Source organism: Dendrobates tinctorius, unplaced genomic scaffold (assembly GCF_039654945.1).
Source record: "Dendrobates tinctorius isolate UK_male_01 unplaced genomic scaffold, ASM3965494v1 ptg000203l, whole genome shotgun sequence".
NCBI classification, from domain to species: Eukaryota; Metazoa; Chordata; class Amphibia; order Anura; family Dendrobatidae; genus Dendrobates; species Dendrobates tinctorius.
The window spans coordinates 1,539,600-1,558,266 of NW_027361870.1; the positions used below are offsets into that span (position 1 = coordinate 1,539,600).

General features: G+C 43.2%; 1 protein-coding gene across 1 annotated transcript in view; it reads right to left on the minus strand.

Annotated features, from left to right (window-relative positions):
- Nucleotides 1-120: 120 nt before the first annotated feature.
- Nucleotides 121-18,667, minus strand: part of RAB1A (RAB1A, member RAS oncogene family) — a 56,556-nt gene continuing 38,009 nt past the window's right edge. Inside the window, exons 2-6 of the mRNA XM_073553777.1 lie at nucleotides 17,241-17,313; nucleotides 10,759-10,854; nucleotides 4,309-4,404; nucleotides 3,483-3,614; nucleotides 121-2,025 (exon numbers count right to left, since the gene is read on the minus strand). Coding sequence (XP_073409878.1) covers nucleotides 1,825-2,025; nucleotides 3,483-3,614; nucleotides 4,309-4,404; nucleotides 10,759-10,854; nucleotides 17,241-17,313 — 598 coding nt within the window. The 3' untranslated portion in view covers nucleotides 121-1,824. The remainder of the gene's footprint in view (nucleotides 2,026-3,482; nucleotides 3,615-4,308; nucleotides 4,405-10,758; nucleotides 10,855-17,240; nucleotides 17,314-18,667) is intronic.

The following is an 18,667-nucleotide window of genomic DNA, read 5'->3' on the forward strand; positions in this document are numbered from 1 at the left end:
AAGGCTTTGAGTTTTACCACCATAACCATCACCAATGCATGAATGTTACAAGAGCTGTGCCTTTGTATGAGACCGCCACACTGAGGATCCTGTATGCCACAACCACGTTTGACTACACAATTCAGTGTTAACATGTTTTATTTTCAGTAAGACAAACACACGGGTTTCCAATTTCCAACCTGTATAGGTAGCATAAGTTAGCAGATTAAGACACCATCCACAGAAGTATAACTGCTATATACAAGAGAGGACTGATTATCCAATACTGAGAACCACTGTCGGGTACACGTCGTCTTTCCTTCCTACATACAGCGATTTTCATTTTTCTGTCGATAATCTGCACGCCTGTTATTTCTACATTACATGTATTCTTACACTTGCAGCTTAGGACAGAACTGGCTTTGTGTGTCTGGGATGACTTTTTTTTTTTTTTAACAGAGTGAAAAGGTAAAGTGTCCTTGTCGCCGGTTTTCGTTTTTCCTCTGGTGGATTTCTTATAAATAATGGCTTAGACAACAAGATGTCCGCCATCGCTGTGCGGGTATATATGTATATAGATAAAGAATTCATTTTCAATGAGAAAAAAAAACATAAAACAGCATAGACTTAATGGCAGAAATGAAATCACCGTCACGCTTGCACTGCTGTACGCCCTCTTCAGAATCTAGATAGAAAACAAAAGCGGTGGGTCGGGCCGGGGGAGACTGAATGTCTGAATGAAGAAAGTGAGGCAAACACTGCACATTCACTAACATTTCTCCCTCTCGTACAAATTTACTAATTAACCTACTTTTTGTTTTATATATATATGTATAGACATTTGAAGCAATAATAGTGGTTGCAAAATGATTGGGTTAGTTAAGCACTTGTTAGTTTCATATACGAGTTACCCCTATGTAAAACTTCCATTACATACAGGGCAGTGTTGGCCAAAAAAAAAAAAAATAGACTTAATACCTTCATACTCCCCATTACTAAAGACAAATTAAGACAATACTTATCACCGTACAGTTTGATATTACTTCCAATAAGTACAATATTTATTAAACATTTCTTCAGTTCTTGTTACATTGTTCTGCAGCCACAAATTATATGCAGAGGATGGAAAAGAAAAAAAAACGAACAAAAAATAACTAGTTGCGCTTCAATCGTCAGAGGGTGAGGAGGGTCCGCGCGCGGCACATTGTGCCGCCAGGCTCCTCTGGGCCAATCAGTGTAAATCTTTCCATTGACAGCTCTACGAGAAAAAGAACTAGCAAAAGAAAAAAAAATAAATCAGATCTTACATATAACATCTCACTAAACTTTATTGATGCATGGAAACTTGACAGACACTGTTGTGCTGTTTGATACAAAATGGCTGAACTTCATCTTCAGAAGACTAAACCAGACTCCTAAACGTTGCCAAATGATATGGGGGAAAATAAAAATATATGTGTATAGTATGGTGGAGGGTGAATAGATAGCTTAATCACAGAGGGGGGGGGGGGGGATAGTGCCATTAGTAAAGCAACAAAGGTTACACACACAGAGACCAGCACACATTGGGGAGGGGAATGAGAAGGTTTAAAAAAAAAAAAAAAAAAAGTTCTGAAAATGAAGTTAGCTGTCTTGAGTCAAGGGCATAAAAAGAAAAAAAAAAAAAAAGTCAGTATTGAGCGTTTACAATTGCTGACCTTTGGGGAGACGGTAAGATTCTGTTGTAGTGCGGCTACATACAGTACAATTCAGGCAATTTTTTTTTGTTTTGTCACTTAGGTTCAGATTGAGATTTCACTGCTGTGAGGGAATGGGGTATTCGAGGGGCGAGGGGGGCAGGCTGTTTTAGCAGCAACCTCCACCAGACTGCTTGACTGGAGTGCTGGAGTTGAGTTTGACATTGGGCTTGTCTGGACCTCCAGCTGTGGCTCCGGGACCCATTCGCTTTTTGATCTCAGCAGCCATTGTCATGAAGGCCTGCTCTACGTTTGTCGCATTCTTTGCACTCGTTTCCAAGAAAGGAATTCCCAGGGAATCTGCAAATTCCTGGAGGGGCAAAAAAAATAATTAGGATGCATGAGGCGCTGAACTTCTTCACACTGATCAGTGAGTCAAATATAACATTTCATTTCATAAAGGGATTATCCATTTTCATTCAAAACTGAGGTTGATCCGCTACTCACTGGGCTCTTTACAGTAATGTCTACACAAGACCACTGCAACCAATCGCTGAGCTCCAAGGTTTGTCTAAGCTTGAACAAGCTTTAGGCTAAGTGCACACGTACCGGAACTCTCGAGGAAATTTCCGTGAAAATTCCGGAATTCCATTCCGCGGGAAAATCGCATTTTAAATTACCGCGATTTTCCCGCGGAAAAACTAGCATTTTGCAAGCGTAATTAGCTTGCAAAATACTAGCGTTTTCCAAGCGATCTGTAGCATCGCTTGGAGAACTGATTGACAGGTTGGTCACACTCGTCAAACAGTGTTTGACAAGTGTGACCAACTTTTTACTACTGAGGCCGCTTATGCAGCATCAGTAGTAAAAGATAAAATGTAAAAAAAAAAAAATAAAATAAAATAAAAAAGGGTGTTATTCTTACCTTCCGACGTCCCGCGCATCCGTTCCCAGTAATCCTTTGCGAAAATGCCCGTGATGACGTCCGTTCTCGCGGGATCGCGATGTCTCGCGGTTATTCGCGATGACGTCGCACGAATGACCGCGAGACTTCGCGATCCCGCGAGAACGGACGTCATCGCGGGCATTTTCGCAAAGGATTACTGGGAACGGGAGCGTGGAGAGAAGCGGGAAGGCTGCGCGGGACGCCGGAAGGTAAGAATAACAATATTTTTTATTTTAAATTCTATTTTTTACAGGGATATGGTACCCAAAGCCCGGAGGACAGTCTCCTCTCCTCCGGACCGTGGAGACCATCCGCAATTGCTCTGCTTACTTTCCGCATGGTGTGCACAGCCACATGCGGGAAGTAAGCGGAACAATGCATTCCTATGGATGCGGGATCGCCGCGATTCCGCAAAATTAATGAGCATGCTGCGGTTTTTACCGCGAAGCGATTCAGCCGCGGTAAAAACCACAGCATTAGCACAGCATTGCGGAATCCCATAGGAATGCATGGGATGCTTATTTTTCGCGGCAAAATCGCACGGTTAAAACCGCCGCGGAAACGCGAAAAAACACCACGTGTGAACTCAGCCTTATACTTCAAAATGAAATTGCCCTTGTTTGCTGCCAGCAGCACATAATATATCAGTGTCTGTCTACATCATATTTCATGTCTAAGGAGGACTTGTGATGGAAAAGATCCCTCCTCAGAAGAAAGGCTGGAGTGGTGGCATCTGTAACCTCTGGCGCTCAAGCTCTTGTGAATCATTGACAGAAAATGCTGGGAGTTACCGTTTTACTACTGCTGGAGTACCGAAGGCTACAGGCTATAGTTTATGCTTATAAACTTGAAGATGATCAGCCAAGAAGCCCAATACCCACCTTTGCTGTTGTGTAGTCGACTACTTTCTTTGTAGTCAGGTCACATTTGTTTCCTACCAACAACTTGTTAACATTTTCACTGGCGTAGCGATCTATCTCCTGAAGCCACTGCTTTACATTGTTGAAGGATTCCTAAAAAGGAGAAAAAAAATGATTGCATTCACTCTCCACACTGATAGTTGTGGGGGCTCTGCAGTATAGCAGATGCTATGACAACCCATGCCCACTAGGGGCAGAAAACAGGACTCTAGCAAAAGTTATACTCCAAAAAAGTAGATTTCAGAAAAACTATACCTGTGATAAATTTTAAACCAATGACTGTACCATGCTTTTCAGCAGGCACATTCCAGGTGAATATTTGCACCTCTGATGATTGGGGCTATTGTGACTCAGATTCTCATCCACAAATTAAAACTCCTGCCATGTGTCTGACATGTCTAAACATTTAAAGCGTTATTTGAGGATAACTTCCCAAAAAAACAGGAATAACTTTTCAGAGGTAGAAATAATGTTACAGCAGTAAGCACATTTGCCAGAGGCAGACCACCATTCACCCATATCCCACAAACGTAGCGGTGACAGTCTACAGGGCTGCACAGATTGTCATCACGCACATCTGTCCCTGTAATAATGGAATTCATCATCTACACTTCACCATCAGACACATAGGAAGTGGATTAAATAATGTACAAAAGCCATGCAGGACCCGATGCCAAGCACCAGCACTGTCCGTTCAAATAGTCCGGGCTCCAGCTAGAATTCTAAAATGTTGTTTTAACCAATCAGGTACAGTGGGTAGGAAGAAATTAGGAAAGAATCTGATTACCTGGTCTGTAACATCGTACACAACAATGATACCGTGCGCGCCTCTGTAGTAACTGGATGTGATGGTTCGGAACCTCTCCTGGCCGGCTGTGTCCCACTGATGAAGAAAAGGACAGATTAATACATCGGCTAGCAATCGTTGTGCTGGACCCTCCAGTATTTTACCCACGACTATAATCGGCACCTTATTACACATTCATAAGGGCAGGCATCTTAACAAGTCAGTACATGCAAGTGGCACAGACCTGTATGTAGGTATCCAGGCCCAAACCCCATAATGACCTGGGAATTTTTTTTCCCCTCATTTACTTTTTTTTTTTAAATTGTTTCCTTGACAGCCGTTTGACAGGTTTTTTTGCAGTATGAGTTGTAGTTTTCAATGACACCATTCATTTTAGCATTTAATGTACTGAAAAAAAAAAAAAAATACAAATGCAGCAAAATTGCAGGGAAAAAAATGCAACTCTATTTTTTTTTTTTGTTACAGTGTTCAATGTGCAGGAAAAATTACCTAAAAAGCATGGATCGCCCTGTACTATGGCAATACCAAAGTTTAACCCCTTCACCCCCAAGGGTGGTTTGCACGTTCATGACCGGGCCAATTTTTACAATTCTGACCACTGTACCTTTATGAGGTCATAACTCTCGAACGCTTCCATGGATCCCGGTGATTCTGACATTGTTTTCTCGTGACATATTGTACTTCATGTTAGTGGTAAAATTTCATTCAAATAACTTGCGTTTATTTGTGAGAAAAACGGAAATTTGGCGAAAATTTTGAAAATTTCGCAATTTTCCAACTTTGAATTTTTATGCCCTAAATCACAGAGATACGGCACACAAAAAACTTGATAACTAACATTTCCCACATGATTACTTTACATCAGCACAATTTTGGAACCAAAATTTTTTTTTGTTAGGAAGTTATAAGGGTTAAAATTTGACCAGCGATTTCTCATTTTTACAACACCATTTTATTTTTAGGACCACATCACATTTGAAGCCACTTTGAGGGGTCTATATGATAGAAAATACACAAAAGTGACACCATTCTAAAAACTGCACCCCTTAAGGTGCTCAAAACCACATTCAAGAAGTTTATTAACCCTTTAGGTGCGTCACATGAAATTTTTTGAATATTTAAAAAAAAATGAACATCTAACTTTTTTTCATAAAAAAAATACTTCAGGTTCAATTTTTTTTATTTTACCAAGGGTAACAGGAGAAATTGAACTGCAAAAGTTATTGTGCAATTTGTCCTGAGTACGCAGATACCTGATATGTGGGGGGGAACGACTGTTTCGGCGCATGGCAGAGCTCAGAATGGAAGGAGCGCAGTTTGACTTTTTCAATGCAAAATTGGCTGGAATTCAGATTGGACGCCATGTCACGTTTGGAGAGTCCCTGATGTACCTAAACAGTGGAAACCCCCTACAAGTGACCCCATTTTGGAAACTAGACCCCCCAAGGAACTTATCTAGATATGTGGTGAGAACTTTGAACCCACAAGGGCTTTACAGAAGTTTATAACGTACAGCGGTACAATTAAAAAAATCATATTTTTTCCACAAAAATGATCTTTTCACCCTCAATTCTTATTTTCCCAAGGGTAACAGGACCCTAAAAGTTATTGTGCAATTTGTCCTGAGTACGCTGATACCCCACATGTGGGGGTAAACCACTATTTGGGCGCATGGCAGAGCTCGGAAGGGAAGCAGCGCCATTTGACTTTTTGGCTGGAATTGAGATCGGACACCATGTCGCGTTTGGAAAACCCCTGATGTACCAAAACAGTGGAAACCCCCCACAAATGACACCATTTTGGAAACTAGACCCCCTAAGGAACTTATCTAGATGTGTGGTGAGCACTTTGACCCCCCCAGTGCTTCACAGAAGTTTACAACGCCCGGGCGTGAAAATAAAAAATTCGTATTTTTTCCACAAACATGATCTTTTAGTCACCATTTTTTTATTTTCCCAAGGGTACCAGGAGAAATTGGACCCCAAAAGTTGTTGTCCAATTTGTCCTGAGTACGCTGATTTCCCATATGTGGGAGAAAACTACTGTATGGACACACGTCGGGGCTCGGAAGGGAAGCAGTGACGTTTTGGAATGCAGACTTTGATGGAATGGTCTGCGGGTGTCATGTGCGTTTGGAGAGCCCCTGATGTACTTAAACTATTGAAACTCCCCACAAGTGACCCCATTTTGGACACTAGACCCCCCACGGAACTTTTCTAGATGTGTGGTGAGCACTTTGAACCCCCAAGTGCTTCACAGAAGTTTATAACACTCGGACGTGAAAATAAAAAAATCATTTTTTTCCACAAAAATGATATTTTTGCCCCCAATTTTTTATTTTCCTAAGGGTAACAGGAGAAATTGGACCCCAAAAATTGTTTTGCAATTTGTCCCGAGTAGGCTGATACCCTACATGTGGGGGTAAAACACTGTTTGGGCGCATAGCAGAGCTTGGAAGGGAAGGAGCACCATTTGACTTTTTCAACTCAGAATTGGCTGGAATTGAGATCAGACGCCATGTTGCATTTGGAGAGCCCCTGATGTGCCCAAACAGTGGAAACCCCCAATTCTAACTCCAACCCGAACCCCAACACGCCCCTAACCCGAACCCTAACCCTAACCCTAACCCTAGCCCTAACCCTAGCCCTAACCCTAGCCCTAACCCTAGCCCTAACCCTAACCCTAACCCTAACCCTAACCCTAGCCCTAACCCTAACCCTAACCCTAACCCTAGCCCTAATGGAAAAATGGAAATAAATACATTTTTTTATTTTATTATTTTTCCCTAACTAAGGGGGTGATAACGGGGGGTTTGATTTACTATTTATGGCGGTTTTTATGTTTGGCGGCTGTCGCACGCTAAAAGACGCTTTTTATTGTAAAAATAGTTTTTGCATCACCACATATTGAGAGCTATAATTTTTCCGTATTTTGACCCACCGAGTCATGTGAGGTCTTATTTTTTGCGGGACGAGTTGACGTTTTTATTGGTACCATTTTCGGGCACGTGAAATTTTTTGATCGCTTTTTATTCCGATTTTTGTGACGCAGAATGAACAAAAACCAGCGTTTCATGAATTTCTTTTGGGGGGGTGCGTTTACACCGTTCCGCGTGCGGTAAAATTGATAAAGCGGTTTTATTCTTCGGGTCAGTACGGTTACAGAGATACCTCATTTAGGTCGTTTTTTTATGTTTTTGTCGGTTTTATGCAATGAAAACTATTTTATATAAAAAAATAATTATTTTTGCATCGCTTTATTCTGCGAGTTATAACTTTTTTATTTTTTCACTGATGATGCTGTATGGCGGCTTGTTTTTTGCGGGACAAGATGACGTTTTCAGCGGTACCATGGATATTTATATGCGTCTTTTTGATCGCGCGTTATTGCACTTTTTGTTTGGCGGTATGATAATAAATCATTTTTTGCTTCGTTTTTTATTTTTGTTTTTTAAGGGGTTCGCTAAAGGGGTTAACTATTGGGACAGTTTTATAGGGCAGGTCGTTACGGACGCGGCGATACCTAATATGTGTACTTTTATTGTTTTGTTTTTTTATTATTTTCAAAAAATGAATTTATTGGGGAATATTTTTTTTTTTTTTTTACTAATTTATTTGGCGATTTTTTTTAATTTATTTTTACACTTTTTTTTTATTTTTTTTTACTTTATTACATAGTCCCAGGTGGGACATCACTGTCCTGTGACAGATCGCTGATCTGTCACATCACAGATCACTGTGACAGATCAGCAATCTGTCACAGGCAGTGCACAAGGCTTCCTCAGGCCCCCGAAGGCCCCCGTCGCCATCTTGGATTCGGGGGCCTGGAGGAAAGGAGCCCCCCGCAGCAGCGCTGCACATTGCGCTGCCGTGGGGGGCTCAGGGAAGCACGGAGGGAGCCCCCTCCCTGCCGATGCTTCCCTTTAACCCCCGGTACACCGCGATCATGTTTGATCGCGGTGTGCAAGGGGTTAACGTGTCGGGGGCGGTCCGTGACCGCCCCTGACATATTGTGCCGGGTGTCAGCTGTGATAATCAGCTGACACCCGGCCGCGATCAGCGGCGCTCACCACGTGGGCGCCGCTGATCGCGGTAGACGTACTATCCCGTCCCCGGTCATACGGGCCCGGGTACCGTGGACGGGATAGTACGTCTCATGTCAGGAAGGGGTTAAATAGTATACTTATTCCATTTTAGTGAAAAAAAAATAAATCAAATTAAAATGAAGATATTTTTGGAGTTGCACAACTTCCATTCCTTTTTATTTTTCAAAGTAAATGCAGTCAGGGGCTGAGCTTCACAAGAGGACCTAAGCAGGCCCGGGCTGCCATGGTAATCCAGAAGCTCCCTGTGGTGAACTTTTCTTCATACATGGGGCACGCGTTAAAAATTAAAAACAAAACAAAAAAAAAATTGGAAAACACCTTTACCTGACAAATCCCAAGCTGAATCAAACTAAAAAGGTAGATGCCAAAAGTTTGCATATAAAAAAAACATTTTTCAGCTTTGCTAAAGTTCTGCATCTACATAATACAGTGCACACAGAACTCTACTGCCACCTGGTGGATGGACTGGTTTCAACAAGACATCACACTGGAAAGACTGCAAAAAAACATGTGTTGCGGTCCATGACGCACAAACTGGCTGCAGGTCTCCTCACCTGACCTCCATACTCACAGGCATATCGGAGGACGTAGGGTTCGGATTAGGAGACCTGCAATCGGTTTATCTTATGGGATATAGGCTCAGGTAACAGAAGTAGATCAATAATTTTCAATACCATGGGGAGACCCCCATACATATAGGTCAGAGAATCTCATTGTTCAGAAGGACAACACTTCACGATTCGCCCACACAAGCATCATGGCACAGATTTACAGGACCTATGAGGGTGTGTGCACACGTTGCGGATTCTGCTGCGGATCCGGCCCTGCGGGGCCGCAGCAGTTTCTGCTGCCTTGTACAGTACCATTTAAGTCTATAGAAAAGGAAAACCGCAGTGCACATGCTGTGGATTTTTCCACGCAGATTTGCTGCGGTTTTAAATCCGCAGCATGTCACTTTGTGCAGAATTTGCAGCGGTTTCACACCTGCTCCATTACCAGGTGTCAAAACGCAGGAGAAGACTGCAGGCTAATCCGCAGGTAAAACAGGTCTTTTGACCTGTGGATTTTAGCCAAATCTGTGCGGAAAAATCCGCAGCAGAATCCGCAACGTGTGCACACAGCCTGATGGATCAGTTAGATGTGCTGTGTAGCAATTCTTAATAAATCTCTAATGAACGTCGCTGTCTAACTATCAAGTTGATGGAAACGTCAACTTGATCTCAGAGAATCCCTTTTTTAACCTTGAGCCAGCTTCAAGGATGGGGAGACAGCAACTTCAGCCATGACAGGTTGTGAGGCTAAAGATTGCTCTGTGTCACTGCTTTACAGCAGCATGGTGCGCCTGATAAGTCACAAAAAGACAGAGCTGGATTGCCTGTGACTTGCTTGTGGCGGTACCTTGCGTGTCACATTGCATTAGGCTTCGATGCAGCAGTGGCATACAACAGTCGGGGCTACACGACTAAGACATTAAGCCTTAATGTGTGGTCCCAGATGTATAGCTTTGAGGCCTAAGACGGTAAAGGTAGTTTCATATTTATCAGAAATGTCCCATTCATGTAAATGAAGGTTACAGAGATCCATGCACATGCTGCAGATATACACCTTTACATGGATGACATTTAAGGAATACAACCAAAGTTTCTACAAATTAATAAATGCCCATTTATCCCACACATGTAACTCATTACTTAAAGGGAACCTGTCACCAGGTTTGGCCGATACTAGTTACAGCCACCTATTATACTCACCTTACGTGGCGGTCCGGTCGATGGGTATCGCAGGTCTTGGTCCGGCGCCTCCCATCTTCTTATGATCGCCGTCCTCCTTCTTGCTTCATGTGAACACAGACGTGTGATGCCAGGGAGCAATGAAGAAAGTAGGAGGGCGGCATTGCAAGATGGGAGGCGCCGGAACCGTATCTGCGACACCCGTCGGACCGGACCGCCCCGCAGGCAAGTATAATAAAGTTATTTTTCTTCTCTTGCAGGTCAGATCGGGGGCTTATCTACAGCATTATAGGATGCTGTAGATAAGCCCTGAAAGGCGATGGCTGTAACGCATGTAAGCCAAACCTGGTGACAGGTTCACTTTAACACCATATATTAAGCTTTGTGTACGAGTTCCCCAGCAGCATTTACAATCATCTCGCTGCCTCTATAACTCCTTTCCAGCCCCGTCCCATCGGCGTACACGAGCAGATACTACTCAGCCCGGCACAAAATGACGCTTATCACTGATACTATGATGTCGGCCCAGGCCTGGAACAATGCAGCAATCAGATCTTCCGTGACTCCATGATAAATATCTCAGTAATTACTTACTATTTGAAGCTTAATCGTTTTCCCGTCTAATTCTATAGTCCTGATTTTAAAATCCACACCAATTGTACTGATGTAACTTTCCGTGTATGTGTCATCCTGCGGACAAACAGAAATGGACTTCATTAACAACCTGCATAATAAAGAAGCATCAGTAGTAATACAGGGCAGATTTACCACTTTATTAAAGTTGGCAGAAAAAAAACATCAAACAATGAACACAGCACTCGCGTCACTAAAATATACATAACATTAACCCCTTCATGACCCAGCCTATTTTGACCTTAATGACCTGGCCATTTTTGGAATTCTGACCAGTGTCCCTTTATGAGGTAATAACTCAGGAAAGCTTCAACGCATCCTAGCGATTGAGACTTTTCGTGATCTATTGGGCTTCATGTTAGTGGTAAATTTAGGTCGATAATTTTTCTGTTTGTGAAAAATATGGAAATTTGGCGAAAATTTTGAAAATTTCGCAATTCTCAAATTTTGAATTTTTATTCTGTAAACCAGAGAGTTATCCGACACAAAATAGTTAATAAATAACATTTCCCACATGTACTTTATATCAGCACAATTTTGGAAAAAAAATTTTTGGTTAGGAAGTTGTAAGGGTTAAAAGTTGACTAGCAATTTCTCATTTTTACAACAAAATTTACAAAACCATTTTTTTCTTTAGGGACCACCTCACATTTGAAGTCACTTTGAGGGGTCAATATGACAGAAAATACCCAAAAGTGACACCATTCTAAAAACTGCACCCCCCAAGCTACTCAAAACTACATTCAAGATTATTAACCCTTCAGAAGGGTTCACAGGAACTAAAGCAACCTGGAGGGGAAAAAAATGGACATTTTAATTTTTCCAACATAAATTTTCATTTAGCATCAATTTTTTCATTGTCACATGGGTAATAGGATAAAATGGATCCTAAATTTTGTTGGGCAATTTCTCCTGAGTACACAGATACCTCATATGTGGTCATAAACCACTGTTTGGGCGCACGGCAGGGCTCAGAAGGGAAGGAGCGCCATTTGACTTTTTGAATGGAAAATATGCTGGAATATTTAGCGGTTGCCATGTCGCATTTAGAGAGCCACTGTGCGCCTAAACATTGGAGCTCCCCCAAAAGTGACTCCATTTTGGAAACTAGACCCTCCAAGGTACTTCTATAGATGCATAGTGAGCACTTTGAACCCCCCCGATGCTTCACAAATTGATCCGTAAAAAAAAAAAAGTACTTTTTTTCCACATAAATTTTATTTAGCCTCAGTTTTTTTTATTTTCACATGGGCATCAGGATAAAATAGACCCTAAAATTTGTTGGGCAATTTCTCCTGAGCACACCAATACCTCATATGTGGTCATAAACCACTGTATGGGCACACAGCAGGGCCCGGAAGGGAAGGAGCGTCATTTGACTTGATTGGAAAATTAGCTCCAATCGTTAGCGGACACCATGTCGCATTTGGAGAGCCCCTGTGTGCCTAAACATTGGAGCATCCCTACAAGTGACCCCATTTTGGAAACTAGACCCCCCAAGGAACTTATCTAGATGTGTAGTGAGCACTTTGAACCCCCAAGTGCTTCACAGAAGTTTATAACACAGAGCAGTGAAAAAAAGTCTTTTTTTTGCTCAAAAATGATTTTTTAGCCCACTATTTTTTATTTTCACAAGGGTAACAGGATAAATTGGACCACAAAAGTTGTTCAGTTTGTCCTGATTATGCTGGTACCCCATATGTGGGGGGGACCACTGTTTGGGCGCACGGCAGGGCTCAGAAGGGAAGAAGCATCATTAGACTTTTTGAATTGAAAATTAGCTCCAATCGTTAGCGGACACCATGTCGTGTTTGGAGATCCCCTGTGTGCCTAAACTTTGGAGCTCCCCCACAAATGACCCCATTTTGGAAACTAGACCACCTAAGGAACTTATCTAGATGCATAGTGAGCACTCTGAACCCCCAGTGCTTCACAGAAGTTTATAACGCAGAACCGTGAAGAGCAAAAAAATTTTTTTTTCCCCCTCAAAAAATGATTTTTAGCCCACTATTTTTTACTTTCACAAGGGTAACAGGATAAATTTGGACCCCAAAAGCTATTGTCCAGTGTGTCCTGAGGTCGCTGGCACCCCATATGTGGGGGGGGGGGGGACACCACTGTTCGGGGCTCGGAAGGGAAATAGCGACGTTTTGAAATGCCGACTTGATGGAATGGTCTGCAGGAGCCATGTTACGTTTACAGAGCCCCTGATGTACCTAAAGGGGGTTTTACACTAAGCAATATCGCTAGCAATATCGCTAAAACGTCACTGGTTTTGTGACGTTATAGCGATATTGCTAGCGATATCGCTATGTGTGATACTTACCAGCGACCGGCTCCCCCGCTGTCCATCGCTGATCGCGCGAGAATGTCCGGCTCCATTTCTCGTCGGGCGCTTCCTGCTGAGACTTCCTGCTGTGACGTCCAGCGACGCGTGGAGGCGGGCGGGAGGACGCCAGGATCGCTGTGTGTGAATGGTAAGTATCGTGCGCTGCGTCGCTGCTGCATCGCTGTGAGATCTTTCTGTATGAAAGCTCACTAGCGATCATTTAGCGATGCACCAGCGATCCTGACCGGGTCGGATCGCTGGTGCATCGCTAAATGTAAAAGGGCCTTAAACGGTGGAAACCCCCCACATGTGACCCGATTTTGGAAACTAGACCCCCCACGGAACTTATCTAGATGTGTGGTGAGCACTTTGAACCCCCAAGTGCTTCACAGAAGTTTATAACGCAGAGCCGTGAAAATAAAAAAAAATTTTCCACAAAAATAATTTAGTCCCAAATTTTTTATTTTCCCAAGGGTACCAGGAGAAATTAGACCCCCAAATTTGTTTTGCAATTTTTCCTGAGTACACTGATACCCCATATGTGGGGGTAAACCACTGTTTGGGCGCACGTCGGGGCTTGAACTGGAGGGAGCACTGTTTAACTTTTTGAATGCAAAATTGGCTGGAATAAATGGTGGCGCCATGTCGCATTTGGAGACCCCGTGATGTGCCTAAACAGTGGAAAACCCTCAATTCTATCTCCAACCCTAACCCCAATCCCAACCCCAAGTCTAAGCCTAACCCTAATTCCAACCCTAACCCTAATTCTAACCCTAATGGAAAAATAAAAATATTTTCTTTATTTTATTATATGTCCCTACCCATGGGGGTGATAAGGGGGGCGGTGATTTACTTTTTTTTTATTTTGATCACTGCGAAAGTGATCAAAATAAATGAATCTGCAGGTCGCAGATTACCAGCGGGCGCACTGTGCATGCGCCCGCCATTTTCCAAGATGACGGCGCCCATCATCCGGGACAGCGGCAAACCGGGACAGCCAGAGGGACTTCGGAGCCACCGTGCAGGGTGAGGGGGTGATCGGAGGGCGGGGGGGACCGGAGGGAAGGCGGGAGCAGATTTTGACAGCGGCTGCCAATCGGCGCCATCAGTCTGTTGGGGGGGGGGGGGGGGGGTCGGTTCAGTGTCTCCAGCCATGCCCGATGCTATTTCAGCATCGACCATGGCTGGATTTGTAATATCTCATCAAATTTCATTGCTAAGCCACGCCCCCTGTGGTTAACTCTAAGGTGTCCTCTGTGTACGGGTCAGGTGACCTTTCAGTGACCCCGGTCACCCGACCCGCAGGGGAGCAATCAATTCATGACACCACATAGGCGTCATGGGTCGTTTTGGCACGACTTTTCATGACGCCTATGTGGCGTCAAAGGTCGGGAAGGGGTTAAAGAAAAGTAGTGAGAGTGGTGACTACACGCAACATACCAAGAGCCCAACGTATATCAGTACAACAGACAGGCACCAATATCACTGTAGCACCCCAAAATATAGAATTACATCCAGTACCAAAGCGCATCCAGTACCAAAACAAAAGCGCAGGCCACGCACATTACAGAGCTGTCAGATGAACGGCTTCTCCAGAAGCTCAGTAGGGAGAGCAGCTGTTAAGCTCTTCTAGCAGCAGCTTATCTAACCGAGAACTAAAGGATCAGGCATGCTGAAATCCAACTGCCCGATCATCATGTTCCCCAACATCTACCATCATGATAGAGTCATAAGGTCCCATACTCTTATCAGATCCACTGAAAATCCAGCCAGAAAATACAACACACCTAAACTCCATATTGCTAGAAATTGTGTGCCTTTAAGAGCTACAGGAACTTTCTCCATTTCCAGCCTGGACAGCGATAACCAGGACAGACAAAGGCAGGAGATGGGAATAACCTTTTACTGAGCCAGAGTCCTGCATGACATCCTGGGAGACAATCCTAAGTGCAGCAGCAGCACCGTACATCCCATCTACCTGGCATATTAAGCAAATGTTGGGGGCAGATAAGTTCAGGCAGGACAGATCGGCCTCAACGTCAAACTGATTATTCTCCAAAATACTGAAGCGCTTCAGAGTAAAACATTAGTTGCGATCATGCAACCCGTGGTTCGCACAGCAGGAACCTAATGATGGCTCCCATTTAAAAGAGCTTTCTGAGATTGGCCTATTTTTTTTTTTTTTTTACTTTTAGATAAATGTTTTACAGAAGACAAGAGCTCTGGTTCACAGTGAGGACCACATAGATGTGTCCTACTGATAGGTAAAAGCCCTACTTGTGCTCTGTGTATGGTGGGGTGTAGATCGCACCCCATTTAGTAGCGGATTCAGTGTTGCACCAGCCCAACAAATAGTGAGCACATTTTCTGTTTTCCTTCACTTTGCCTGTTAAATTATGTATCGCTGTACTGGTACCTGATCTACCCATAGTATAATCTGATCCCAGCTACCTGCTACACTGCTGTAACCTTATTCCCTTCATTTTATTAATTGTAGCTCCCTCTGCTTCCTTCCACAGCGTCCCAGATATATGTGGAGTACAATATTGCACATAACGAACTAAGGACAATCACTTTCTCAGGCAAATGATAATTAAATATTATAGCGATAGCTTATTATTTTGATGGAATGAGGCAATACAAAGCCAAACGGAGGGGGCAGAATGCAATACCACAATAAAAAAAAAAAAAAAAAAAAAAAAAAAAATGTGGATAGCACTTCTACACTGGTTTAATTATGCTTTTCAATTGGCAGCAAGCTCCCATAAGGCCGCCTGCCCACCACTGTCTCAAGACCATAAGGAAAGGCTCACGGTGCAGCAGTGCCCAATTAACTATGGGGTCACCATGACGTGACCATGGGCTTAAGGTGTGTAAAGAGATTCATGCTCAATTTTATAAATTCAGCTTAAAAGCAAAAGATCTAGATACTCGTACATTACGCGGATGTGGGTTCCATCCCTTTCTACGACGCTGCAGTACTCAGACACAGTGATGGCACATAACTAATGTATATGACTAGCATCAGGTAGGGGAATAGTCCCTGCATAAATCTGGAGATTTAGTTCTCCCTCTCCACTCAATGTCCTTTTAAAAACAGGTTACCCTGCAAATTATGCCTGGTGAAAATGGTCCTCAACATGCACTTATCACCATCCTATAACGTTCATTTGATTGGGTTTTTGAAAGGATGTCCGAGTGTGAAAAAGGGCCCCAAGTCCCACCATCCTCGCCAATTCTTATCTGAACAGTTTACACTCACGTTAGCTGTCCCTTCTCACACAACAACCCATCAGCCACATGATAAATAAAAAGCCAATGGAAATAGAACGACTCTTTAGCACCATGCGACTTCCCCCATATCTTAGGGTTACACTACTAACACTTTGCCTCCCTCTTCTTACAGGTCTCACCTACCTACTTTGATTTTAGCAAAACCACTTACACCAAGTAGAGCTGCTATGACAAGCAGATCAACTATGCTACAATCGAAACGTCACACTGAATATAATGAAATAGAGGGGAGATGACAGACTTCATGTGGATTTCTTATCAGATCTCACAGTACAAACGGTCTACATTCTTAAATAGATCTCTCAGACCTGATGAGGCAGGAGCGCTTATTTTGTAAATTCACGTCAGAATGACTTTACTGTAGAATGAATCCAATTAAAGTGTGAACACATGTGTACTAATGCATCAATGGGGTCATACCATCTCCTCCCACAATCAATTACAACCTTTTCTAAGAATAATCCATTAATATGTTAGAGATTTTCTGGGACGAACATATCTGTGACCTCTCTGTATACAATGGAATAAAAGAGTCCTGGGGCTTCGTCTGAACAGCAGTACCAGGTAGTGGCCACTACGCAACGCAAAGAGCTGTAGCAAGCAACTATACTCCGTACATGCGGCCGCTGCAGCCATCAGCTCCCCAATTGGAGTGCTGGACTCCCACCACCAATCTCGCATTTTCTATCCAGAAGATAGTTCATTAACAAGTTAGTCCTGGATATTAAATTTAAGAAAAAAAATTCATAAAAAAATAAAATTCATACGTGTATAATTTAAGAAATTGCATTATTATAGATAAATATTAATTTGTACTTACTGCAAACCTAAGGAGAAGGCAAGATTTCCCCACACCAGAGTCTCCAATGAGAAGCAATTTGAATAAATAGTCACTGCAAACAGAGGAGAGAACACAGATATAAGAAAGGCTGAACGCATCACACGTTTCACAATCACATGACAGAATTTCCACCGCTCCAGCCAAACGGCCGCCTCCCCAGCCCCCGTCAGCCTTGTTATGTGCCGACGCTTAGTCAACTTCTTGGAAACTGGCATGTTTTACCTGGCTGATATGTAAGCACTTGTAAGTCAGGATGGGAGTATAATAAGAAATCTCCACCACTGCAAAACAAAACCTCTCCAAGGCCAGGATATATCCCTACATAATCAGCGCTGGGCATACAGAATGCGATTATGGAAAGGGTGCAATTAAAATAACAGCAATCAGCCAAGTAAGGAGGAACAACAGAGATTTAGAAGAACGAGGGATGGTGTACAATTAGTGTATGAGTTGTATATGGGTCGATCAACCAGGTGTTTATATGAAAAATAGGTTTGATACACCGGAGTAGCAGCAACAAAAATCCAAGTTTTAAAGGGAATCTGTCACCCCTTTTTTCGACTATGAGATGCTGCCACCGCCATCAGGGTCTTATCTACAGCATTCTGTAATGCTGTCGATAAGTCCCCGATGTAACCTGAAAGAAAAAAAAAAAAAAGTTAGATTATACTCACCGGGGGGTCCGGTCCGGCACCTCCCAGCTTCTAACGGTGACATCCTCTTCTTTGCTGCCTGTCATGGTTCCGATGCAGTCGTACTGCTCTGCCCTATTGAGGGCAGAGCAGAGTCCTGCAGTGCGCAGGTGCTGGGAGAAGCCCAGCGCCTGCGCACTGCAGCATTCTGCTCTGCGCTCAACAGGGCAGAGCAGTACGCCTGCGCCACGACAGGCAGCAAAGAAGAGGACATCACCGTTAGAAGGTGGGAAGCGCCGGACCGGACCGCAACACCCATCGGACCAAAACCAGACCGCCCCCCGGTGAGTATAATCTAACTCCTTTTTCTTCTCTTCAGGTTACATCGGGGGCTTATCTACAGCACTACAGAATGCTGTAGATAAGCCCCTGATGTCGCTGCCGGCAGCTCAGTCGAAAAAGGGGCGACAGATGCCCTTTAAAGTACAGTATATTCTGGTTATAGTTATAAGTAAACCACAGGACAGATGGTCAGCGGTCAGAGCCCCACCACTCCATGAGACCACAGACTATGCCTATTGTGGCTGCTGTAAAGCGTCCCCCGGACCACACTGATGAGGTGACCACGCCAAAAAAAAAAAAAAAAGTTTCACGTTCTTGTTTCCATTACAAAATATTAGAAATACAAAATTTTAATAATGGAAATACCTTAGCTATGGGAAAATAATCTTCACACATACGTATGAAGTTATTTTTTCCGTATATAAAGGCATT